The sequence below is a fragment of the Manis pentadactyla genome, chromosome 16 (assembly GCF_030020395.1).
Source record: "Manis pentadactyla isolate mManPen7 chromosome 16, mManPen7.hap1, whole genome shotgun sequence".
NCBI classification, from domain to species: Eukaryota; Metazoa; Chordata; class Mammalia; order Pholidota; family Manidae; genus Manis; species Manis pentadactyla.
The window spans coordinates 71,409,884-71,437,854 of NC_080034.1; the positions used below are offsets into that span (position 1 = coordinate 71,409,884).

General features: G+C 36.5%; 1 protein-coding gene across 1 annotated transcript in view; it reads right to left on the minus strand.

Moving 5' to 3' along the window:
- Window positions 1–351: 351 nt before the first annotated feature.
- The window catches only part of LOC130681276 (bromodomain adjacent to zinc finger domain protein 2B-like), an 81,740-nt gene continuing 54,120 nt past the window's right edge, over window positions 352–27,971 (minus strand). The window contains exons 10-22 of the mRNA XM_057493913.1: window positions 27,807–27,881; window positions 26,789–27,005; window positions 21,796–21,858; window positions 19,881–20,025; window positions 15,130–15,826; window positions 14,910–14,992; window positions 14,364–14,524; window positions 12,356–12,415; window positions 9,803–10,113; window positions 9,280–9,415; window positions 1,212–1,348; window positions 794–937; window positions 352–508 (exon numbers count right to left, since the gene is read on the minus strand). Of these exons, the coding sequence (XP_057349896.1) occupies window positions 403–508; window positions 794–937; window positions 1,212–1,348; window positions 9,280–9,415; window positions 9,803–10,113; window positions 12,356–12,415; window positions 14,364–14,524; window positions 14,910–14,992; window positions 15,130–15,826; window positions 19,881–20,025; window positions 21,796–21,858; window positions 26,789–27,005; window positions 27,807–27,881 (2,335 nt within the window). The 3' untranslated portion in view covers window positions 352–402. The remainder of the gene's footprint in view (window positions 509–793; window positions 938–1,211; window positions 1,349–9,279; window positions 9,416–9,802; window positions 10,114–12,355; window positions 12,416–14,363; window positions 14,525–14,909; window positions 14,993–15,129; window positions 15,827–19,880; window positions 20,026–21,795; window positions 21,859–26,788; window positions 27,006–27,806; window positions 27,882–27,971) is intronic.

The following is a 27,971-nucleotide window of genomic DNA, read 5'->3' on the forward strand; positions in this document are numbered from 1 at the left end:
TGTAGTTGGGTGGCAGCACAGGCTTAGGAGGACTTTGGTTATTTGAGGAGAACCGTGCCAGGGGCTTGAGGATACACTCACCCTAGGGCACCTCGAGTGCAAGTCAGTCACAGAACAAACGATACCCACACGTACAGTGACAATTACTACTGGACCAACTGCCATTTTCATACCATGCCCACTAATTCCTGCCCAGCTGCTCCTGCTGAGTATGTACCACCAGTGAAGAAAACACCAGCCCAAAGTAGCCAATATGCACAGCAAGCTTTCCTTTATTCAGGGATATTGTATTTGTTTAAAAGAAAATGATCATTCTTGAAAGACTGCTCTGTGTGTGTGTTTAACCACTTTATTTCTTGTTGATGAGACCCGCAGATACCAGACATGTTATTATAAAGCTGCTTACGCACTTTTAATAAAAACGTGTCTTCCATCCCTGAGGCGGAAACGCAGACGACTCCGTGTGCTGCACTCCGGCAGTTCTACAAAAGGCCGTGCATCTTCATGACTGTCCATTTCAGTAAGGGTACAAGAGAAAGTAAAGTTTGAAATCACTATCCATGCTTTAGTTATCTACCTTTAGGAAAAGTTGAGCTTTCATTCTCTTCCAAGTAAAGACAATGCAAATTAATAAACACATGAAAGAATACACTTATAGTACAGAGTGGACATTACATAGGAAAATTCCTATTTACACAAACGGTCATAAAGTCACTTTTAGTATGGTGGAAGGTTTCTAAACAAATACAATGGGATGTTATGAATATATAGGACAGGGGAACAAAAATTATACCTGGAAAGAGTCAGGTCAGAGTGGTCTTGCTTCCTTTTCTTTACAGAATGAAAGCTTTCCTGGTTTGGTAAGTTAGTGAAGGTGTTTTCTTCTATTTTTCTTTTTTTCATGTCTTTATTGAGACGAGTTTGCATTTTAGTAAGGCTTGTACGAGAGAAAATAATGTATGAAATCAATATTCATGCTTTAGAGTTATCTACCTTTAGTAAAAGTTTAGCTTTCATTCTCTTTCAAAGACAATGCAAATTAATTCATAAAAAAAGATGAAAGGATACGTTTACTTATAGTACAGAGTTTACATTACATAGGAAAGTTCCTATTTACACAGTCAAAAAGTCACCTTTAATATGGTGGACGGTCTTTAAACAAATACAGTGGGGTGTTATGAACATATAGGACAGGGGAACAGAAAGAATACCTGCCAAGAGTCGGGTCAGAGTTGTCCTGTTTCAGTTTCTTTCCACGAGTACAGCGTTCTTGTTTTACTCCAGTACCGCAGGTGTTTTCCTCTATTTTCCTTTTTCTGTTTTTGCGGCCCCTTTTCAGTGAACTTGCCTTTAATTAAAAAAATAATATATGAGGTATAAGAAAATAACTTTCTATAGCCCTTCTATTATTTTAAATTATGAAAATCTGACAGAATAAACAAAAAGAATACTCTTTCTCACCCAAAAAGTTGATAGTTCTATTATTTTCAAGAGATCTATGAATTTGATCTCTGATAATACTAGGCTAAAATCTAATGATGCATGAAAACTCTAAAGAATTCTTAAAACTCGAAGATGTTGGTCTCACGGCACCATGTTTGGTGCTACAGAACTTAGCAGTTTTCCTTTAGACTTTGAACGAATCAAAGATACTATTCTTTTGAATGAACTGAATGTCACTAATGGAAGGAATATAAAGACTATCCTTTAGAGCACAATATAATTAAGAACAAAGGTGAATATACATAGAAATATAGAGAATACTAATAAGAAAGTTGAGGAGGTTATTAAAAAGGTACCCGAAACATGAAATAAGGCTCATGAAGTGTCAAATAGGAAAAAAAGTCTTTTATAAACGGTCATATCTTCCGGAAACTGTTATTTTTTTCAGAAAAGCATTTGCTGTTAAGAAGAGAGTTCCAGAAACTTGTGGTTCCCAGGTGTGAACAAAGCAGTGTTATTAAAGATGAGGAGAAGAAAAAAAAAGATGTTTTTGGGGAAAACAGTAAAGAAATAGCATAAAATAGATCATATTTGGAATTTAAGTGTATGAATGCCAGCTATGCTCTGTCAGTAATTAGCTATGGAACTTTGTAAAAAAATATCTGTGAGGCTCTGTTTGCTTATCTGTAGAAGAAGATAAGTCACTCAGTTGGTAAGGTCATTCTAGCTCTGAAAGTATATGGAAAAAAACAAACGAATCCCAATGTGGCCCTTATGCAGTCTAACAATTTGTAGGCAGCACATCAATGTAACAATGTACCCAGCCTCCTCCCAACATCCCCCAATTTAGAAATTGGGAAATAAGCATCTATTTTGAGAATTAAAGTTACAATGAATATAATAGATCAAAGAAGAGAAATATGCAAGGTCACTGGTAATATATGGTTTGTGTTTTGATTCTCTACAACAGCGTTTATCCTCTTCTAGAAAATTATTTACTCCTTACTCAGACTGTTAAGAAATCTTGAAATAAAAATCTTAGAATGTGGAGTTAGATATTCAGTCTAGCCCTAATTAAATGTTGCCTATATTCTTGAACTGAACTTGGCGGAAAACATTACTTTAGAGTATTTCGTAACAATTTCCTTGAGGATTTCATGATTCTCTTAGCAACATTTCTTAAAAACTGCTTTTAAGCAATTACAATTATTTGGTACTCTATTGGGATGTTAAATGCATAATTAAGGAGTTATTTTAATGGATTAAAATAAGGCAAACTATAAATCTAACACCTTTCCCATATCATATCAAAGAATCACTACCTCTTGCACTGATGGAAATAATTAAAATGTTTTACTAAGTCTCTTCTCCATTTAGTTTATTAATCTTTACTCAATAAAATCCGATTGAGTTTTCATATTATACTGAGCTTTTAGAACCCCCAAATCATAAAAAAAAGAGAAGAGAATGCTGAATATATAATGAGGAAAATGTCCATTTAATTAAGATTAAGTAAGACTGAATAGTTGTCTTACATAAAAAGAACATTTCATGAACAATGGGCTAACGCTTCTAGTTCCTATTTGAACTAAGATGTTACTTGAGATCATTTTCTAACAATACTCACAGTAAGAAAATGTGAAATTTAAACCACAGAATCCAAAGACTTTTGTTACAAAATGGTAATAAAGTCTCTTTTTGTTTCTTTAATTATTGATACTTGTCAGACTACTTCATTAGATTGTGCACATACACTTTTAAAAACAAGCTTTTATTCAGTTACCTGATTACTTTATTAGACAGAGATATTTCCCTTGCACCCTTTCTACCTTGTTAGAATGCACAGAGGACCTTCAGTATGTCTTAAGCAGGACCTATCAGATTGTACATACCATCGCATATTTGTTTTTGTACATTTATGTATCAGAAGTTGTAAAGCGGTGGCTCACAGACCGTAAACAGCCCACAGCATGTGTTGTTACTATGTTTGGCTCATAATGCTTGTAAAAGTTCTGAATTTGTTGCCAACATTTAACATTTGTGAGGACATGCATAAAGATCCATAATCTTGAAATATTGGCAGATCCTAGAACACTGGACCTACATGTCTACATGACAACAATTGGCAGGAGTTGAGTGATGACTGACACTTAAATGGGGGCATGACTTCCCTGTCTGCCATAGTCTCAACTCTTCTGTGTTATTTGTGTGGCTTTCATAGGCATTGGACTTTGAAACTTCTTGTGTGTGTGTGTCTCTGTGAGTGTGTATAAATACGTATACATACACACATAAGGCTTTTTGATTCTATGTATATATCTTGGCATTAATATGCACATACACACAGGATAAAAATACTTAACCACAATAATGTGTATAGAAATAGCCATTGGAGTACAAGGTATACAGCATAAAAATTTGTAAATAACCATGAATTAACTAGGAAGATATTTCTAAAATTTAACTTTAAAAATCCTTATAAATCAAAATAGAATGTTTATTTTTTCATTGCTACAAGAAATATAACATCTAATTCACTACATTTAAAAAACTAAGAAGAGGGAAGAGGCTCAGAAAGCTGTATTTACATAGAAGGGCTGGAATGAGGTTATAGATCTTTACATCTCCTGGCCTATACCCTGAATGAGAGATAGCCAGAATATTATTTAACCAAATTTATTGGAACAGAAATCTCCTATAGCCTACCAGATGATACCCCAGGACTTAAAACCCTAATTTGTTAGTAATTCATAAAGTATTAGAGAAACTTTCTATAGCTTCACTGTGACTAAACTAAAAGATAATTCATGTACAACCAATAAAGGTTATTATTAAACTATAGTTGACTATAGATGACAAAGATGATCACGTAATAAGAAAGCAACTTAGTAAATATGATGCCACGTGAGACCCTCTGCTATTCTGTAAAACAGTCTAAAATACCATACACATTAATATAAATGTGTCACAGAACTTTAAATTCATAAAAATATTTACACTTGTGAACTTATTTGATCTTTACAAACCCCGCCAGGCAGATGCTATCCCACTTTACAGATGATAACCCTGAAGCTAAGAAAGCACTCCAATGCTTATCGATCAAGAAGGTAAGAAAACCAGCACAGGAAACTGAAAAGGAGCAAAGGCAGAAAGAAAACCAAGTATGGTACTAGAAGCCAAGTGAACACAGGGTTGCAAGGAGGGTGTGCTCTGGAACTGATGGGTGGGTCAGGTGAGGCCTAAGCACTGATCCCCAGACTGACGAATGGCCACGATAGGAGCACTTTCAGAGAAGCTGTGAAGGTGAGAATCTGACTAGAAAGAGTCCCAGAGCGACTTGGAGAAGAGAAGTCCGAGAGAATCAGAACAAAGCTGTCCAGCAGGAGTTATTCTGTAAAGGAAAGGAGAGAAATGCGGGAAGTGGATGCAGGAGAAGTGAAGCTAAGGAGAAGAACCCAGGGGAGGACGAGATGCTGATGCAGGTGAAGAGAACAAGGGGGCGGGATCTGAGGCACAACACGGGAACTGGCTTAGGGAGGGGCACTGAGCATGGCACCGAGAGAGGGGTTTTTGTATGAACGCAGTCTGATAATAAGCATATACATTTTAAGTCTCTTGCCAGTCACATTTAAATTAGAAGTGTGAAGGCTCATACCTATTGGTTAAAGCAATATGATAATATAGCAAAAAATGAGTTGGCCGAGTTATAAAGTAAGGAGTAAGAGGTGTAAGGGGCAGCATGAACTGAGGGCCAGACTCTTTACTAGATGTCCCCTCCGTCAGGCACTCTTCTCCCTGTTTACTCGCCTGACCTCATCACTACTGGCAACTACCTTTCCATAACTCAGTCCCAAACACCCACCTGCCCATTGCCTCTTTTCCTTTCCAGACCATTCCCTTTAGCACTTGAAACTACTGTGCTAAGGGAAGGCAGATACAAAAGGCAAACTATTTTATGATTCCGTTTATATATAATGACCAGCAGAGGGAAATCCGTGGAGCTAGAAGGTAGAGTAGTGGTTGCCAAAGGCTGAGGGAGAAGGGGAGAGTGACAACTAATGGGTACAAGGAAACTTTTTTACGGTCATGAAAATGTTCTGGAGTTAAATAGTGGTGATCATATATAACTGAATATATTAAAAACCACTGAATTGCACACCTAAAAAGTGAATTTTATGTGAATTCTATCTCAAAAAAATCCTCACAAAACTCTGTAACTCTATTTTGATCTGGCCATTAAAAGGTTCAGTTTCCGATCCCTCTTATGTGTGACAAGGGCCGTCATATGTACTGCCATAGACCTAAGATTACAGCTATACCACATGGATACTGCCAGTGTCCTGTATATCTGTATATCCTGGTATAGCTGTAATCTCAGGTCTATGGCAGTACGTATGACAGCCCTTGTCACAGCCATCACAAAGGAGGAGCAGTTCTTCATTATCGCCCTTTCAACAGACCTGGCAGTACTATAAAACATGAAAAATCATTTAAAATCAATACTATTATGAAGAACAGTTATTGGGATATTAAACACACCACAATTCCTAATTCATATTAGTAATCAACATTCTGCTTGCTAACAAATATACAGTAGCCATACACATCTATGTATCTCTCGTTACACAGATAGGGACCACATGACGGGGTGAGCAGTTTAGTTGGGGTAAGTGCACATTTCAGGTACACTGCAAAGAACAAAGCTAGAGGCTGAATGCCTGTACACACTTTCAAAGCATGTACACATTAACATAGGAAATAATTAACATGACATTAGAGCCCATAAAGCAATGAATGGCTTTAAATACAGGGTATGTAATTTTTTAATACATTTCATTTTTTCCTTATCTTAGCATCCTCATGATCTCCTAAGAAAGAAATGAGTTAGAGTAATTTTCAAGATCAAAATTAGGAAACTTGTATTAGTATCAGAAGTATGTGTAATAAAAGGATATTCCTATATTTTGACTAAAATTGTCCACCCATTTGTGATTGATTAAAAAGTCAAACATGTCCAACCCAGGAAACTTGGGAAAATCAACCCAAATCAAACAGATGACACAAATGCAGAAAATGGACCCTACAAAATGATTTCTAAGGGAAAAAAACTTATATAAAAATTAAACCAAATAATTTAAGAAGTCATAGATTTTCCAGAAATAAAAATAAATTTTCTCTCTTGACAAATTTCTAATACCATTAAGAACTTTAAAATCTGTAAAGGCAATGCTTTTTCCCATGCATACATATCCTGTATAACAAGTTTCACAAAGGGAAAGGAGGGAACTTGGACAGTCAAAACTTTCAAGATGCCTTTAAAAAAATGGTAAATACTAACATTATATATTTTGACACTTCGTTTATACTCCGTCACAGTAGAGAATATCCTGCAACCAGTATTTTCAAATAATGAAAAGACTTAAACTATAAGTTATTTATACGAATTGAAAGTTACGTGTTCATAGATTCTTATAAGCAAAATAGCTTAACTATTCAAACTTAACTTCAATACACTAAGTCTTAATCCACAAAGTCTAAATAGTCTTATATAACACAGTATGTACACTAATGATAGCTTAAGAATCTTACCAAAATGGCAAATAGAAAACTATTCAATTTAGTAAATACCTACCAACTATATGAGATACATGTGTCATACTAAAATTGGCATGTGTACTAAGAGCAAAAGCTGCAGTTTAATGTTCCAACAGTTTTATTTTATGACACTTCCTAATACCATACCACTAAATATGGTATTATTTCTCCAAAACTGAGTTACATCATTACACGTTCTATTGTAAAAATACTCACTGCAAAACATTTGGAAGATTATATTTCAACCCCTCTAACAACAGATTTAATTCATGAATATTAAGTTAATTGTTTTCTAAATATACTAAAAATACCATGAAGTCTGTTTTACTTCGCACATTTTTCATTTAAAAATAAAATTATTTTCTGACACTTATTAGGAAAGGGTGACAGATAGCAAGCTCATATCACTTTTGAAAAATCACAGTAAAGAGCTCACAATATGTTAGAGCAAACGTATTAATATTGGTTGTAATTCCTTTGCTGCTACAGTAAAAAATAGTAGATGTTGCCTACTGTTTATTATTAGCAACAATATGAAGAACACCCTGGACAGAAAATTATCTAGAGGCAAATTATGCCAGCTCCTTCTTGGTAAGGCTGGTGTCTGGCAAATGGGTACTTCTAAAGGCATTGAGCACTTAAACATTCTGCTAGGACTTACGAGGATTATTACGGGCACTGTTACATCTAACTAAAGGTTACAATGCACTCATTCATCCTGACCATGAAACTCTGCCTTCTTTTTAAGGTAGTTTCACAGCAAATACTGTATTATTGAACATTAAAAAGAGAATTATGAGAGATGGTGTTAATGAGAAATGCATATTAATAATCTGGAAAAGGTTATGAATTTCCAAAAACAGAAAAAATTCTGTAAATTGTAGGAAGAAAGTCTACTACAAATAGGCAGCTTTTGGTACCAGTTTTGTTTTTTGTGTAAAGGTTATAACAAAACTGACCACATTGTGATGATTCTCTTGGTGGATGAGTAAAACAACCATTTAAATTTAATTGTGTTGTAGGAATTCAATATTTTTGGATCATTATAGCCTAGACTCCACCAAACACATTTGTCTAAAGTGACTTTAAAACTGATTTTAATAGTTTTTACAAGAAAAAATTTTACCTGGTAAAAAATGCTACCAGATAAACTGGACACTGTCTTAAAACTCATGGTGAATTCTAGTCTACATGGGGAAAGACCAAAATTTGAGGACATTGTGAAAACTGCAGATTCACTATTCTGTGGACATTTTAGGAAGAACTGAAAAAATACAGAAGAAACCGAATTTATTTCTATAGAATGAATAAGGCCTTCCGTAATATAAGCACAGAGATGAGAATGAAGGAAAGAGTGCTAAATTATTTAAGGCTCACTTCTTTTCTTTGGGGAATGACTATTGTTGAGTAATCTTACTTCCAGTCATTCATGCAGACAAATGTCAAATGTTTGAATGTTAAAGCTAATCTATAATTTAAAAGCAAATGGTAAAGCAATTCACAAAAGTCTACGAATAATAAATATTTCTCTATGTGATAAGAGACAAAAGGGACACAGACATGATTTAACACATATATTTGGTGTCTGGTACAAAACAGGGGTCACTACATGATAGTGACTAACTGGGCTCAAACACAGAAGATGAAAAAAATTTTTGAATTATTAGAGAAAAGACTTAGAAGATCTACTTTTCATGTGAACTGCATCTGATGTCAAATACATGATATTGGTTAAAGTAAGAGCTCTCTGCTTATTTTGTTTATTATCTAAGAATTTCTTAGCATTAAAAAAATTAAAATTGATAAAAACATAAGGAACATTTTAGGGATGCAATGAATGTATACTACAGGTAATGCTAGCAACTGCCATGTTTACAGAAGCAAAAGAATATTTGGATTAACAACTTCAGAATATTTACATTAAAAACTATTATGATTAGATTAACAACATAATTAACTATTATGCTGACTGAACACAGAAGACAACTTCAGTAAATTATAAACAATATCTAAAGGAGGGAGAATCGCGATTAAAGATAAACACATTTGATAGAGTACTTCAAAAAGCTCACAACAAGGAGGAAAGTATCAAACCGTACAGCATTTAGGAACTAAGAAAACTCAGGTACAGCATACATTATTCTGACAGTAAGAAATGTAGAATTAAGAAAAATCTGGAGGTTGGGAAAAAAACAGGCCAGTGTAAATTAGTTGCAGTATTTCTTAAATAAAAACACTTACAGCTTTCATAATGGATTTTTCCCATGCTATGGATTTCTGTAACTGCTGAATGCACAGAGCCACCTGGGCAGCACTGCGAGCTTCTGATAATGCCCATCGCCACACCCTGAGACCGGGAACAATATCCTCTTCAATTCTGCATTGAAATACAGAAAAATTAAGTAGGCCATGTCCACACTTACGGTTACCGAATCTGAAACAGTCATCACACTGAAAGCCAAGTGATGATGAAACATGTAACAGCCGATAAGTATAAGGTTTAAGCAACTAAATTTGATGTAGTGCACAGACTGTGGCTACGTGCCTCAAAGCTTAGTCACAATCAGGTAAATGTAAGATCACTTCGCAGGATTATCAACACACATAACAAGAGAAAAAACATTTTTTACAAAGCACCATGCAAATAGCATGATCCATGTGGATCACAGATATACAAGAAGATACATAGATAACAGGCAATAGAAAATAGGCTCCAATTAGCAAAGAAGCACAATAATTTTTCAAGTTAATTTCAATAACCTACCCGTCATCATCACCACTAGTGGATGGTGCAGGAGCAGGGCCAGTAACTGTGCCCACATTATCCAGTTTGATCTGAATGGTGGTACTTAAGGGGCTCTTCAGATACCTCCTTTCAATGTTTCGCTCCAACTCAGACAGCCTGCTTACAGCTATATCTAGGGGGTTGTCGCTCTTCCGCTCTAGTGCATGTGCACTGCTTTCTTCTGCGTCAGTAAATTCTCCATCGTGCTCCTTGCACAAGTTAGAAAATGACTTATGTTCAAAATAGACCAAGTCCTCCCTTTCTGATGCCGGTTCTGGACACATCCAACCCTATATATCAAGAGAGTAATGTTAGCATGGTTTCCTCTTAAAATGCCTGACGGGTGAGTTACCTTTACTTATAATACAGCAGCCGACGCCAACAGAGCTCAAGGATCATTACTACAAGTTTTTACCTTGTGTTTCCTAATGCTAGGTAAAAATAAGGAAGAAAATTATTAGAAAGTTGTAAGAGAAGTTTGAAGAAGAAAATTTAACAACTTTTGGTGTTATGAGAGGTAGAGTGGAGATCAGCCAAGTATTCCGAGGGACTTCACACCAACTGCTGGTTCTCTCACGGGCCCACTTTAAATGGGAATCTCTCGACAGCAGGGACTTTGTGCCTCCTGTTCATTTTCATTCCTTCCGCCACTCCTCCTGCGCAGGCCCTTGCACTGCCCATCCTGGCCTCAGGAGCTCTGCAGAAGCTGCTACATTTGCCCGCAGAGCTTTTCCCCTCTCCTCTGCCCCTAGTTACTGACTCCACTCATCCTGTGGCCCTCACGTGAGAATTTATTTCTTCAGGGAACCCTTCCCTGACCTCTTTTAGGAGGGAAGCCTCCCTCTTACAGACTCTCACAGAACCATGTGATATTCCATACCTGTGGCAGTCACAATCTGATACTGCTGTGATTATTTAATTAATATCTTTCTACTTCTAAATTCCCTGAGGGCACCGGACCATGTCTACTTTTACTCATTTCATCTCCAGCAGTGGGAAGGCAAATATTAGACACTCAAAATATACGCTGATTGAATAAATGAATGTCTTATAATTCAGCTTGCTTACAATGATCCTTTAGCTCAAAACCCTTCAGAGTTCCTAATGTTCAGTAAAGTCCAGTTTTACCATGACATTCAAGTACCTCAATCTCACTCTTTCGCTCATCTTCCCATTCAGGCATCCAACACTGCAATCAAATTCCATGACTTGCCACACACCCCAAACATGTCCTGAGCTTCCTGATCCTGGTGCTCTGCCCAGTTATTAACTCTTCCTAGTAGCACTCCTTGTTCTCTGTCAAAAGCTTCTCCATCTTCTCAAGTTCCATCTGGACTTCTACAGGCAATCTTCCTTGATCTTTCCCCTATGTTCACCACAATCAGTGTATTCCTGTCCTAAATTCATGAATCACTTTCTACATCTTCACAATCCGTTACTAGATTCTGCAGGGCTGTATACACGTATTGTTGCCCTATTGTACGGAATGCTTTCTGAGGGCAGAAACCACATTTTATTCAATTTTGTGGTGTCCACTCTGATGTACAATAGGTACTTTGTAAAAGCATATTAAGTAAAAAGTAGAATGAACATGATCCTTTTTATTAAATCTCTTTAGAGAGAATTATTTTTCTTATATATCAGAATTCTTCCTCTTTACCTCAAGAGAATATTCATTATTAGAAAGTATGGATGAATTTATAAAAGGTACATACAAAACATTACTGCATCGTATATGCCATAACAAATGAACCTCAGTCCCGTATTTTGAAAGGGATCTGAAATTGCTAAATCAAGGGAATCCTATAAATGTAACACATCTTGACTTTTGCAAGCAAAAGACAAGAAAATGAGGACTGGATTAGATTTTGAGAAGGTGGATGGTTGAAAATTGTCTGCAAAGCCCTGTGACAGACACAGCTTGCCACCTCAGAAAAGGTCCTCACTGCCACTGTCAAAGGGCTCTCTCTTATTTGGCTTGTCATGTTAATATACTTGTGAACAGCTCGGTTCAACTATTAAATATGCAGGTGACTTAAACTAGGAAGGAAGTTTAATATTCTGTATGACAGGACTGTGATAAAAATAGTTTCATATGCTGAAAAATATACCCAAATGAAATTAATAAAAATAGAGCAATGATAAATGTAAATTTCAGCTTTGAAGTTTAAGCAACCAATCAAAGAAATATTGGATGTGATACAACACACTTAAAAGCACAATGAAAGACGCAGAAGGATTTTTTTTCTAATAATGCATACTCAGTTTAGCAACGGTATGGTTTGGATGTTAAAAAGCTAGTACAAATTGGCATGAAGAGAAGTATAGTGCCAGTTTAAGGGAAGTAAAAGTCCCATGAACACATTAGGCATCTCTGTGTATAGTGAGTGGTACATTTTAAGAATATAGACACTGCCGTTTAATCAGAAGAGAATCGTGCGCCTGGAAACCATTTCACTGGACCGATGGCTGAAGGAAGTAATCAGCTTACAAAAGAGAAAACTGAAAGAGAGACACAGGAACTGTGTTTACAGGAGCTAGTAGAGTAATTCGGCTTTCTACAGAATCAGGACTAGATTCTTGCAGATTTTCCTACAATATAAAACAGAATTTCCGTATTATCAGCAATATTGAAAATAGAAATGAATGCATCTAAGTAGTACCAAGGCCACCTGCTTAATGTGTCTTCACAATGGCTAGTTCCCAGGGCTAACCACATAAATACTTAGTTTTCAGGAAAAAAAATCATTAAATCTTTTATAGATGGTAAAATGTTTTGTGGTTATTTCCATCACTTGTTGTTTAAGATTCCTCAAGACTAATATAATTACCATTCATTTCTTTAAAAAGTCCATAATAACCCCATAATACTGTATTAATAGGATGTTAGAGCATCTCAGTTAAAAAACCAATTTCATTTATCTTAGCTGGTGAGAACATGGGCAAGAACATCTAAGCAGTCGGTAATGTGATAAGGTCAATAAACCAAGATCTCAGTATGTCGCCAGGAAAACGTTAGGCCCACGCTCTGACTTTACATACAATTTCAAAATGCTGATGATATGCTTTCCCAACCAACGGCCATCTAGAACCGGCGAATTAAAACCAGAGGCAGATGGTCATGGGAGGAAAACAGGGAGAGTAGAACCAACCAAACTCAAACCAGCAAGTAGTAACAACCAACCATGAGAGATGACGAAGACAGACTATGGAAAGCAGATGTAGTCGTTTAAAACGTAAAGCACACTAGGGCCTTTTAAATTACTGTAGGGGCAAAACCTCTTCACAGTCCCTGAGGGAATCATTACCCAATAATTGGTCTTCATACTGATGATCCGGTGTCACCAAGAGAATTTAAATCAAACTCACTATTCTCAATTTAAAAAGGCAGGGGAACGGTAACCTAAGCGATCCAACACACATGTTAAAAAATGATGGCACTAAATAGAATAATTTTCATTTCTCCAGAAAATTAACTTGTGTAGAAGAAAGAGTTCATTTGTTGAAGATGCCAGATAAGTGAGGCATTTTTATATTGTATTATAGTACCAGGAGGAGGATACATATAGTTGGCTAGCACAATTTCAGTAAATGATAAATTTTTGTTTCCCTAAGTGGGTAACTATGTCTGTGGTGAAAAAAGGGACATTTTTTTGTTAGCTCTGGAAAAATGACATTTTTTGAGATGAGATCCTCCAAAGTTTCTGCATGCCAGTAGTAAAGTAATTAATGCAGCTAATTTGTAATCATTGGTAGGACAGTATCATGGCGTAACTCTCACATTCTGAGAGAAATATGAAATATTCAATCAAATTACACAGAAACGACATTTTCTAAGCCTTTTCAAGTGTCTCTCTCATGCTTATTCATCATCCATCCATTTATTCTCAGAGACATCACATTATCAATTGAGAAGAGACATTTATATTCTTTTTAAAACCAAAAATTTTTGCACAAAGGTGAAGCTTTTCTTTTGTTGTCCTTTCAGTTTCAATCATGGCTGTGACATGGTAATGCCCAGTCAATAAATAATTAAAACTTTACATATATACATAGGATGTGAGTATGTGTACCACAACATAATGTTTTTAAATTAGCAATTTTAAATCATATAGAGTGAAAGTTCAACATATAACATGGCTATATAACGTGGCTTGCATACAAGACAATTACCAGGCACATATGAAACATTGCAGAAATAGTTTGCCATTACATTTATCGTGGCTGAAACTATGAAATCCTGCTTGTGGTGAAGAATTGCAGACCAGAAATGGTATTTTTCATGCCACTGAGGAGGTGGGCAGGATTTCATAAGAAGAACTCGGGAGGACAGAGCTGGTTTGATCCCACATTTAGCCACTTACTATATTATGACCACTGACAGGTTACTTACTCTGAGCCTTGTTCCTTACCTGTAAGATGGGGGAAATTAATCAAAGTGAGAACATTTAGCGCAGTAACTGGCATGTATCAGGCATACAATAAATGTCAGTTACCTCCCATTATTCTAAAAACAGATTTTATTCCAAGTCAATTTTACCTTTACTTGCAAACTTGCTGATGCGACTCTCCTTTCCAGATCTTCTACCTGTTGAAGAATCCTCAAATCCACTTCCATTGCTTGTTCTTCTACTGACCACTTCTCCACAATATCTCGAGTTACCGGGTTTTCTTCATTTTCATTTAATTCAATAATGGTAACTATATTTGAAAGGAAATTTATTTTAAAATCCACTTTATTTCTCAATGATTTCTTCCAGAATGTGAATGAAACTCCAGGGGTACCACGTACAAGTACATTTAACACACACAAATTCACTTGTGAATAAGCAAGGCAGCTGACTCTTGCAAAAGGAGCAGTAAGTACTCTTCTTTAGAAACAGAACAGTATGTCTGCAGGTTGTAACAAACTATCAAAAGTAGTACCAATTTAAGAAAATGTAAGTTGTTTTTGGGCAAGATAGGAAAGAAAAAGCCTATTAGTAATAAATTAAGATTAACACATACTAAAATATGCTTTAAGATGAAAGAATTAATTCTCATAACTAAGCAAGAGAGCAGAAATAAATCTCTTTTAGGTGCCCACCATCTTTATTCTCGATGCAGGCTTGAGTGATGTAATCCAGGTGTTTCTGAATTTGTTTTTGTAATGCCTTTTCTCTTATGCCTCTGGGATGTAGCACTTTGAGCAAAGCTTTTAAATGCTCTGGGTCAGTAATTCTCCACCAGCCAAACTGCATTTCTAAGCCAAGATAAACATGTAGGGCATTTACAGATATTCAGAATATGAATTAATGGCATGCTACAAATGAAAAAATTTATAACTATATAAAAACATCAAAGATTCAGCTATAATATAGAGATCTGTAACAATACAATACAGTAAGTGGCTACAGCAAACCCTCTCAAGGTACCCACCTTCTGGAATAGGCTTTGGACTAGGATAATCTACTGGTTTGGCTACTTCAAGAGCTGCAGGTGACTTAGAGGGCGGCTGGGCCCGAGGAGTTGGTGAAGAAGCAGCTGGCGCATCGGCTTGGGTAAGGGAAGCGTCCTCCCAAGGTGTTCTTGGCAGTAACAACTGGTCCCTGGGGAGAGGACTGTAGACCTTGCCTGCACCACCTGAACCGGTACTGACCAGATTCGAGTCTGTCCCTTCCACGCTGTTCTGTGTCACCGTTGGCTGCATGCTGCCCGGTGAGTGTCTCCCACGGTTCTGGTGAGGCAGTGCGCACCCATCTGCACCGCTCTTTGGTTTGGGGGTCGTTACATCTGACTCAGGAGGCACCTTAGCTACTTCTAAAAGCTTGCTTAGTTTGGAAAAAGAGCCAGGATTCTGAAGAATTAGATTTGTGTTATCTTTTTCGTTAGGATCTTCCTTTTGCTCACAATGATCCGGATTTGAACAATTTAAAGTGTCGTCAGAAGTATCAAATATTTCTTTGGTCTGGATGCTTTCTGCTTTTTTTCGTTTTTTTCTTTCTTTTGCAATTTCTTTCAGCCCTACAAAATCCAAAAGCATTACGAAGATCAGTTCCTCTAGATCAAACCATACTATATTTACTGCTATTTATCAAATCATATGCATAAATACTTTAACAAATTTCTCTAGCTTACTTAATACTCTTCATTTTTTTTCTTTTATACACTAGCTTGTTACGCTCACTGGAAAAAATTTTGTAATTTTGTAACTAACCACAAAAAATTACAATAATAAAAAATATTAAAAGCCATAATATACAAATTACTGCTAACATTTTTGTATTAATTTTTCCAGGAATTCTCTATGCACACATGAAATCCTATTTTACAGATTTCCAACCTGTACGTTTTACTGAATAATACTCTTTAATTATTCTGATGTGTCAATAAATATATACCTACGCCTTAAATTGTAATTACTATATTCAGTGGAATATATCATAAAAAATCAACCTTCTATTGATAGTTATTAATAGGGTCCGATTATTCATTAGTAGAAACAATGCTAGAAATGATGAATGATCTTAGATCTGTGTTTGGATTTTTTTTCTCCTGATTTACTTCCTTAGGATACATTTCCAGAAAAAAACTGAGTCCTAAGATATTACTTTTCAGAGTTTTTGAAACATATTGTCAAATTGCCCTCCAGAAAGTCTAGATCAATATACAATCATACTTACACGAGGGCATCTGTTTGCCTACACCTTAAAATGAAACTGAAGACTATCAATAACTTTTGTCTTTGGAAATATCCGGGAGGTGAGAATCTAAACTCTATTTTTTTCTGATCATTAATAAGACTGGATATTTTTCTGTAGGATAATAGGTATTTCTCCTTAGTGAACTTCTTGTCCATATTTTTTACCAGTGTTTTAATAATAATTGATAAGAAGTGTTAGAAAAATATAAACCTACTTTATTTAATTTGAAAAACGATGTATGTTCACAGTAAAATATTCAGTAATAAGAGGCTAATGTAACCCTTTCCTGCCCTACTCCCTCAGTTCCTATTTCTAATCTTCAGATGTAACTGCTTAATCAATCGTGTCCATACATCCTTTGGGAAATCTTACATGCATGCATATGACTATTAGTTTGTGCTGTTACATAAATGGGATGCTACTGTATTCTGCAACATTTTTATTTGGATAAAATTCAAATGCCTAAGCAAGGCCTCCAACACTGTATGATCTGGTTCCTGAAAACCACTCTTGTCCTTGCTAACCTTGCTCACCTTTCTCCCTTTTTTCAGCTTCTCAAACATGGTAAGTTATGTCCTTTCTTGGGGCCTTTGCACTGGGTGTTCCTCTGCCTGAAATCCTGTTTTGTTGACTGGCTCCTTACCCTTCAATGTTTCAGATTAAGTATCACCTATTCACAAAGGTTTTCCCTGACTACTCTATTTCAAGTAGGGTCCCCATCTTATTATTCACCTTAGAATATCATCATCCTATATGCTTCTTTTGCAGAATTTACCATTATACACATTAACCTGCTAATTTTAAAATATTTCATTCCATACCCCACCCCACACACTACAATTTAACTCAACAAACGTTACTTAAAGGCAGAGCAATGTTTATATTGCTTTAACAGGATCCCAGCTACCTAACATGGTGGCTGCTATGAAACTGGGGCTCAATAAATACTTTTTGGATGATGAAATAAAAGGATGACTTTACTATTTTCACTATATACCTTAGATTGCTTTCCATGATGATACATAGAACTGTATCACATTTTCCTTCAATCAGCTGCATAATATTCTTATATGGATTATCATAATTTATTTCATATGTCCAAAGCTCGCAAATTTCCTTAATTTTGTACAAGTTACTAGCTAGCAAGGAAGTACTAATATTTGTGCTTGATTTATTCTGAGAACTAGTATCTCAAAAATCACTTTCATATATCCAAAAACAAACAGATCAACTAACCACACTAGGTCTGAGACTAGTAGGGGATTTCAGAGGTGATACATTTTAATAGCCTATTCATGGGGTCGTTAACTTTAATATCCAAATTCTTACTTATAGACAGTTAAACCTCTCATTAAAATGTAAAAATTATTTTTAAAATCTTGGAAGTTTATAAGGATGTTAAGTACACAGAGATTTTTTAGATAGTTTTTCTTTCACCAATTTCACACAATCCCCTGTTCTTTCCAGCCCTTACTATGCTTCAACAGACACTTAGATTGGTCCCCTATCTTGGCTATTGCAAATAGTGCTGCAATGAACACGGGGATGCAGATACTGATTTGAGTTTCCATTTTCATTTGTTTGGATAAGTACCCACAAGTGAAAGTGCTGGGTCATATGCTAGTTCTAACTTTTCTGAGGAACCTCTATACTGTTTCCAATAGTGGCCACAACAATTTACATTCCCTGCAACAGTACCCAAGAGCTCCCTTCTCTCCACATCCTCACCAACACTTATTTCTTGTCTTTTTGATAAGAACCACTCTAACAGGATGAGGCGATATCTAATGTAGTTTGCATTTCCCTGACAGTTAATGATGTCGAGCCTCTTTTCAGGTACTTGTGGCCATCTGTGTGTCTTCTTTGGGAAAATGTCCACTGAGATCTTTAGATTGTTTATTTTGCTATTGAGTCATATTTGCTTTTGAGTTCTTTATATACTTTGGATAACAGGCCTTTATCAGATATAAGATTTGCATATATTTTTTCCCATTTAGTAGATTGCCTTTTCATTCTGTTCATGTTTTCTGTTGCTGTTCAGGGGCTTATTAGTATGACAGTCCCACTTACTTATTGACTTATTAGTTACTTAGTTTATGTTTTCCATGCTTTAAAATATTTTTATGTTTAAATATTTTAAGCAATCAGTTAAAAAAAGAACTCACTACACTCTCCTGTTTAACTAACATTCTGACCCATTCATATCAATCTTTAAAAATAAACACAACTGAAGCCTCTAAGTGCCCTCCCTGATTCTATCTCTATCAGCAACTTTTACCCTGGGAAGGCAGACCATGACTTTCACGCATCATTCCAATATACGATTTTATACCCATTCTTCATATTCTTTGACTCACAAGAAATAAATGACTGTGCAGAAGAGTAACTCTGCTTGTTATAGGCCAACAATATTTACATGCCAGCCACTATTCTAAACCATTTTCAATTATTATTAACCGTCCTTTGTGCCCCAAGGGTACTTACATTGTTGTATAGTACCTGTTCTAGACACCTATGTGATTAATCAGTCCCTTCTTTACATTGGACTGTTAAACATCTACATGGATGGCATGGACTAATGTTTTGTTTATCTTTGAACATCCAGTGCCCAGAAATGCCCGACACATACTGCGTATTCAAAAAAAACGAGCTGAAAGAAGTTTTCGCCTCCCTACACCACCCTCGGGCAATGGCTACATGTAAGCACTGACTTGACGCTGTGGCCCCATCAGAATCTAAGCATTTGAAAATGCCCAGACATAGTATTCTGAAACATTCAATTCAAGACAGTTTACCGGGCCTATAAATGCACTGTGTACTGCGCTAGTTAATTTAACAGAAACGGAGCCAGAAAAGCAGAGTCTAAAGGTAGAATATGAAGGATGTGTGATAATACTTAAGAAAGTAAGAAGTTTAATGGAGAAGAAGGTAATCACAAATTTCAAACACATACAAGACTTCAAGATGAATGAGTCTTATGCTAAGGGTCTTAGATTTAAGCAGTTTACCTCCAGGGCTACCGTCAGGATGGATGGTTGCTGCAAAGGTTAAAGAGTAAAGCACATGTTGGAAAATTTGACAGTGCGAAGGAAGAGAAATGGAGCAGCAGCTACACAGTACAATACAGGTAAAGATCTGTGTCCACTAAATGGGTGGATGTCAGAAAGTGCAGAAGAAGAAAAATCATGGACTGGAAAGGAATATTTATCAGTGAAAGGGGCATTATGAGTTCAAAAGAAATGAAAAACAAGGTTTTACAATGTTTATCCACAATGCACATTTGATTCTGGAAGCACACAATATATCGAAGGAGTAACAGGGTTTTAAAACGTATGGTTTGTTATATTACTTTGTAACAGATTAATGGCTCCTACCTGCAGCGCTCTCCATGCCTTCTACAAAAATCCCCCCACACTGGGGAAAAATCCAATACCGACGTCTGTAACGATCCTGGCCAAACATCACTGAACGTAAAGAGTGAGACGCATCGAAGAGCTCCCTTCTGTACTGACTCTGTTGCTGTTAAAAAATGATGCATACAATTATGCTATGGGTGTTAAGTGCTTTCAAAATTGATATTTAAGTGACTTTATACTTATCATGGTTTTAGAGCAGCTAGATTTCACTATTGAAGAAAGGCAGCAAAAGAACTGATATCACACGTCTGACTTCAGTTCCAGTAACAGTTGTAAAGACAGAAATTACTTTGAGGGTAATTAGAATATTTTTGTTGCCAAGGATTAAAAAACGTTTTGTTTTATTAGATATCTTATCGTAAAGCATGTCTTATATTTGGTAATAAACAATGTGATCAAGTGTTTCACTGAGCCAAAGACAATTGGCTCAATTCTAATGATTACAGTGTGTAACAAATAATACTCACATATACCTGTATTTGCCTATTTTTATACTCATGCTGCAGACCTTAGGCAGCATATGACTAAATTTTGGAATAACTGTGTGATGAATCTAATGACATAAAATGCAGATATCTCATAATACTAATCCTGAAATACTTCACTAATGCTACTGAAATTCAGTTTTACATGAGAAGTACATACATATACAGTCTATAGATCCAGTGCAAATAAAACCCACAAGTACACTAATGTAAAATAAAACACAGGACAGGTGAGAAATTGGGGATCAACAGAGGTGAGGCTTAGAACCTCACCCCCCCTGTTCTGAGAGAAATCTTCTGCATACGTGGATGTTTTATTGCCCTCGTCTACCTTGGATTAACACATAGTCTACAGGCACACACCTGATCATCCACATTTGCTCTCTTACAACACTAAACTATGTTTTCTACCTTTATCTTGTATCTACCTACCACTTCAGCATTTTATTAAAAATAATAATAATAAAGAGAGAAATGTGGTATCCACATATAAATCAAGTATAAAAATCAAATGAGTATTCCTATTTGAACTGACTGTTCATAGTTCATAATGCATGAGCAAAACTGAAGGTTTCTGTGATGGCTGCCCTTGTACTGTTCACCATGTAAGAACTTAATTCACAATGTAAGAATTTGTTCTCCATGTAAGAACTTGTTTGTTATGCCTCAGAAGATTGGAGACTGACGAAAATTAGGCTTGGAGTGGATTAATGATTGTGCATTGAGCATTGACTCCCCTATACAGAATTTTATTGTTGTTAACAACCATTTGATCAATAAATATGAGAGATGCCCTCACAAAAAAAAAAAAAAAAGTACACACTTCCAATGGTAAAATAAGAAGTAACCGGGATATAATGAATATAGTCAAGATATTGTAACAGCTTGGTATGGTGATAGCTGGTACCTAGAATTGTCATGTATATAAATGTGGAATCACTATGTTGTACACCTGAAACTAATGTAATGTAATACTGTGTGTCAACTACCCTTCAATAAAAAATAATTATCTAGAAATAAATAAATAAATAAATAAATAAATAAAATAAAACACAGGATGCTGAAACTATTAACATGAAATCTGACTGAATTTTAAAAGTTATGAATTCCAAGAAATAAAACCATGCATTTATTGATATTTTGTATTTAAATAAAGAGCTAAAGAATATAGCTCTTGATTAAGTTAGTACCATGTCTTAAGAGGGAGGACTTTAACATTGGCAAGAAACTTTTACGGTTTAATTGTGAGAATGTTTCTGGAGCTCTCCATTTTAATTACTTACAAGAAGCTTGCTTTTATTTAGCAGTCACAAAAAAGGAATCCCATACAAGGTGGATTTTTAAAACACTGCCAAAATGATGTAAGCTATAATCTGAAAACTGCTTACTTTACTCAGCTTTTCAATCTGTCTTTCTAGCTCTTCAACACTTGCTGCTTGGTCACCTTCATCCTATACATGACAAAATACAGTATCATTTAAAGTTTTAAGATTTATTCAATCAATCTGTGGGTATTTAATGAAGGCCTCCTTTATGCAAAGCACTAGGACAGGCCCTATGGGAATGAGTAAGCCTCAGCTCTTGGTTCTTTGTAAACTAATAATCTGGTAGGGAGACACATGCACATCACACTATGGAAATAAAAACCACTACACAGAGGAAGCCATAGGGACCCCAAAAGAGGTAGAGATTTAAGAGTCATGGAGTTCAGGAGAGGGTGAGATTACTTTTAGTGGGAATCTTTACCGAGAGAGGCTACATGGAAGAAGTTGTGTCTTAATTAGCTACCGAAGAATGGTTCGGATTCGATCAATCAGAGAAAGCGCAGGGCATTCCAGAAAGAGTCTGATGTATCTTGACATGAAAGGTACACGAAGAGGTAAGACAGGAGATGAGGCAAGGATGAGTTCAGGGTTAAACGATCTAGAGCTATAAATGCTTGACCATGGTCAATAACGTGATCCTTTGAGGGAGGTTAAACGTGAGAACTACGCTTACAAAGATAATACGGCAATAGTCCTAAGATGGCCTGGAGCAGGGAAAGGATGAACATTGTCAAATCTGGTTAGTATTCCACTGCAGTGACTCAAGAGGGACGGAGAATGTGGGACTTACATAGGTAAAAGAAACAGAAACGGAGAAAAGCAAATGGACGTAAGAGAGTATTACCTAATTAGAAATGTTAAGTCATGGCCACTCATGGGTATGAGGCAGAGAGGGGTGAGGGAGACAAAGGAAGTAGTAAATTATGGTAAGAGTTTAAATCTGGGAGACTGCAAAACTACTGGTACCATTCATTTGGTACCAGTGACTCACTGGAGTCATTTTTAGGGCAAAGAAGGTAAGTTATATTTTGAACACATTGAGCTTTTATAAGAAAAATAATCCCTACGATATATAATACTAATTTCGTAAGTGGTACTTTACTGGTGATTACATGAAATTTTTCATTCTAGAAAATGAATATAGGAAAACAACCACCAAATTATATGTTTTAGAGGGAAAGCATAAAGTAAAAGGCACATGTCTTTTCTTTGTATCGTAGCCACGCTACTTCCTATGGGCAAACTACTTAACTCTTCTAAGACTATTTCCTTACCTGTAGATTGATAACAACATTTCCTGTAACATGGGGGCATCTGTGAGGGCCGAGGAGAACAGATCTGAAAGTAACCAGCAAACTTCCAGGCACACAGTGTGCAAACTGGTTACTTTCCCTCTTTCTGAAAATTGTATCTAGAAAATGCAGGTACCTCTTAGGTTTAAAAAAGTAAAATTTGTTTCCGGTGCTCATTTTCTAGAAGCATTTTTAAAAAGCCACACTGCCACCAACCACTCATGAGCAGGTATTTCTGGATGAGTAGTTATCTCCCCAACAAAAGGAAATGGAAAGAAGCTTTAGTATAAGCTATCGTTTATCTACTTCTCATCCAGTTTAGGGGAGCAAGTTACAGAGGCATTTAGGCATACTGTTTGTGCTAACAGTAACACAATTTCTACTTCAGGAAAGAAGTCTTAAAAGAGAACAGGCCCAATGACCCTCAAATAGATAATTACATAATTACATGTCTGTATGGTTCTAAAGTGATCTTTTGACTCGCAGGGCAAATGTTTGATAATATGCTTACACAAAAATACAATTCAAGCAACAGTAATAAAAAATACTTGCAAAAGACATCAAAGTAACTATGTATCAGTCAAATAAACTTAGTGCTGTTTCTAAGACTCTCCCTAAGATGAAAAGGAAGTAAAGTGTCTACTAAGGTTTGTTTAAAGCAAAGGAGTTTTGACTAATAGTCCTTATAATTTTAAGAGATGTGTAGAACTTAAAAGGTCAGAGAGAAAGGCAAGGAGACTAAGCACAAAGAACTCATCTCTGCCGTGGTTCTCCATGATTTCCCAACCAAAAGAGAGGCCACTGTATGTCCCTATGTGTCAAAGTTCGATCATCCACATAACCTGTTACCAGGCCAACTTGTGAAGTTAGAGCTCACGTAGGTTTCAACACAATTCTAAGGTTTAGGTATACAGACTCCATGTGCTGAAGGAATGAGGAGTGTGGAGAAGAGGGAATCATCTTTGAGACAAAGGGGGATGGACTTAGTCAAGGGCAGGACCTTCTAACAGAGAGCGATCACACGGGTCTCAACGGAAAGGCTCCCTGAAATGCATCTTCTAGGGAGTTTTAATTCCTGGCACTCTCCCCAAACTTTAATCAAGAATCTAAACCTACTTTTTGAGGAATAATGTATCTATCCTATCATTGGGCTCATTAAATAGTTAAATTTTTTAAGGCAATTGATAAGTGGCTACCAGTTCTTCATCATAACAGATAACTCTAAAATCACTTAAAAGAAATGTTATTTTGACTTGTTAGGTCCTAAAATTATTATCTTAAAAAGTTTTTAAACTGTTTTCTCACATTAACAACATATACATTTGCCAGGATTTTACTCAATGAAACCCTATAATCTACCTATAATTCAATTAAAAAGTCACTTTAAATGATATATGTGGTTAAGAGACATTAATGATATTTAAATAAGTAGTAACAAATTTTAGTAGAGTTTATCTACCTTGCCCCATTGATTATTTTCTTTATATCTTCAACCCCCTCTCTTACTGACTCCCTTCAACCCGAAATCATATTTAGCCTTTCACATCTGAGTAACCCTTGGTTGTCTGTCCCCTTTAGGAACCACCTTTTCCTCTGAGGCACAATGCTTACAGAAGTCATCTCACCTCCTCACCTTCTATGGTGCTCGATCCTTCGCCACCCAGCTCCTGCTCTGACCCGACTAACGACTGTGCTGCCACTGGTCCCCAGTGACCTCTGCCTTGCCCGATCCCACAGACACTTTCGATCCTCATCACACTAGACTCCTGCTACGTTAACATTGTTTATCACTCCCTCCTTTGAAATGTTCAGTTTTCTTGATTTTTGCTACTACTACATGGGTAGAAAAGAGCTGACATTGCAGGTCTGACTGCTCTATTTGAAAGGCCCGCGTACAAGGCTGGTCCCTGGCTGGTGTCTGGGAACTTGGATTTCACAGGGTTTCCTCCCACGCTGATAGACTGGCTCACTGGAACCCAACTGGGCTAACAATGGGGTGTATACTGAACACCTGTCTTTCTCCTGGGAGTTTTATACTTGTCATAACTCATTCCTAGGAGACTGAAGCCCATCCTGTGTGACTCCACTGGGAAAAGACTCTTAACAGTGTGGGTCTGGTTTCCTCTGGGCTGTGGCTCACACGTCTTTTCTCTCTGATTCTGATGTGTGAGTCTTCCTAGTGAGTCACTGACTCTGGTGATGGCCTCAGAGATCCTTGAACCATTACAGACACCTCCTACCTCTACGACTGCTCCTTCTTCAACAAGAAGCCCTACGGGATCTTCTGAAATGTTGACATCCCCTGGGGTTCCAACTTCAGTCTACTGCTATGTTCCCTAAACCAATCACCCTGTACAGAAATCACCCACCTCATGATTTTAAACTACTGTCTGTGTGAATAACTTCCAGATCTATATGTTCATGACTGAACTCATCTTTAGGCTTCAGATTCTTATATCCAACTTACTGCAGAACTGCTGCAAAGGCACCTCAACCGTAACATGTCCAAAATGAACCCACCATCGTTTCTTGTCTTCCACTATCTGATCTGCACTCCCCTCCTCCTCTATCATCTATTTATTCTGTTCCTCCTGATTTCTCTAACTCAGTTAATGGCAAGAATACCACGCAGCCTCCCAAACCAGATGGTCGGGCATCAATCCTACCCTTCCATCAACCTACCAGTTCAAATACTACTCATTCTTCTCCCTAAGTATTTACTGAAATCGTTTCCTCCTTCTTCCCAACTACCATCGGGCTCGTTTGGGACCCTACAACTCATTAAACTCTTGCAACATCTCCTGACCGACCTTCCCACCTCTGATCTTGCCCTACCCCAAATCTACTTCTATTTTCCATGGAGCTGCCATAGGGAGCCACTAAAAAAAGCAAGTGTGACTCTGTCATTCTGTCACTTACAAAGAGGAAGCAATGGCTTCCTCCTACCAAAAAAGTGTAAATCCTAGTTCACAGTTGTTGCTAGGAGGCTCTCTAATAACAATGAAGCACTTGTCAGTCACTTAAGGCGCATCGTGGTTTCAGATTCCTACGTCCGTTTATGCTGTGCTTTTTGCCCGAGCACTTCTCTACGGGTTCTTCCCCAGGTTAACATTCAGCCCACCTTTTAGCCTCAGCCAGTGGGCCCAGAAAGCCTTCGTTGAGGACCTATTCCTCATAAAGGTTCAATGCCCTTCCTTTCCGCCTGCCTAGCACAGAGTAGATACCACCGGCAAAGCAGTTAACATGTAGTACATTACATTTTCTTACGGCAAATCTTCCTCAATGAGACTGCAAGTTGAGAAAGGACTTTCGGTACCTTACTCATCTTTGATCAAAAGTGCCCAGAGCGAGGCACATAATAAACTGATGATGCTTGAGAAATACATCAGTTTCACTAAATGTGACAATACTTTCAAGGCATGAAGTATTGTACACATATAAGCTAGGATTTTACCAGAATGAAAGAGGATAACTGAAATTAAGAATCTACATGGTTCTTTGAAGAACTCTCAATATGTTCTATAAAAAGAAAAACTTGCCTTTGTTTATTCAGTGTAAGCCCATCCCATGTGTGGGCAATTATTAAACCATCACAAAAAACTTTACGAGGTGATTGTTATAAATATTCAGTTTTCAGATGAAGAAACTGAGGCAAGTAAGTGTCAAAATGGAATTCAAACCCAAATCCACCTGACCCCCAAATTCTGTTTTCAGTATGTTATGTTATCTTTGTCAAGTAATAAAATCTACCTAAACTTGATTACCTCATCTTCACAGACATCAGTTTTCTTTCCTTTTCTGTCTTCCTTGTCTTCCTCCTCCTCCTCCTCCTCCTCGTTGCCATCAGCGTCACTGTCGCCGCCCTTCCTTCTTCGCTTGTATCCTGCTGTGGGGGTGGCCGACGCGTGCTGCTCTTCTCCAAGATCGATGCCACCTGAAGTGTCTCTCTTGCCTGCTTTCTTAGCATAAATGATTCGGAGCCTTTAAAATGTAACAAAATTAGGATGTACAAGAAAACCTTCTCTTCATATATTTTAGAGAAAATAACGTGAGTTTTAAGCAAAAATGCCTTACGGTGAGTATTAAGTCAATGGCAATAAAATTAGAATTAAAGAAATTTAAGAAATATGTTTCCAGAAATTACAGAATATATTGACTTTTAAGAATTATTCTGGATCTCTCTGGAATTAGAATATATTTTAAAAATAAAACTTAGCTGAAAAAATTAACTCTAGCAATGACCAATGATAATTCCTGATCCCATGCTTTCAGACTGAAAAAATTTCTGTTCAAATTATACAAAGAAATCTCCTCTTACATAGAAATTGAGTAATTTCAGCATTATATTTCCTGGCGGGAAACTAATTAAGCTTTAATTCTGAATACATTTGGATATTTTAGACTCTATGAAAGCAAACTTTAATTAGAAAGCAATTTTTAAAAGTGGCAGTTCTAAACAGATTCTACTTATGACAAAACTAACTTGATAGCCAACAACAATCTTAGAAAACGTGATTGCTTGACTTCTTTGGGAGCAAAAATGTAAACTGACTTTTTTCTAAGTCTGAAGCATAAGATGTTCAATGACTCTAATTACAACTTTTGTCCACTGCAGACTCTCATCCTAGGTTTTATTAATTTCTTAATTCATCTTAATTAAGCTTTACCTTTTTTTATTTCTTACACATAATAAACTTTAAATTCTGTGTTTGGAATTTATGTTTTACTGGGGAATTTGTACAATGGGAAACAGTATACTAACTTTAATAAAACAGGACTTACTTGCTGAGTTTACCTTCTACCATCCATTTATCTCTCCTCAAGTTTGACATATAATCAGTGTTCTTGTCAATTTCACTGTCAATGCAAAAGTTTATTAGAAGACAGAAATTAATCCATTATGCAATATGTTAACATGGTGAGTAAACTGTTGCCATTTCTTGCTAA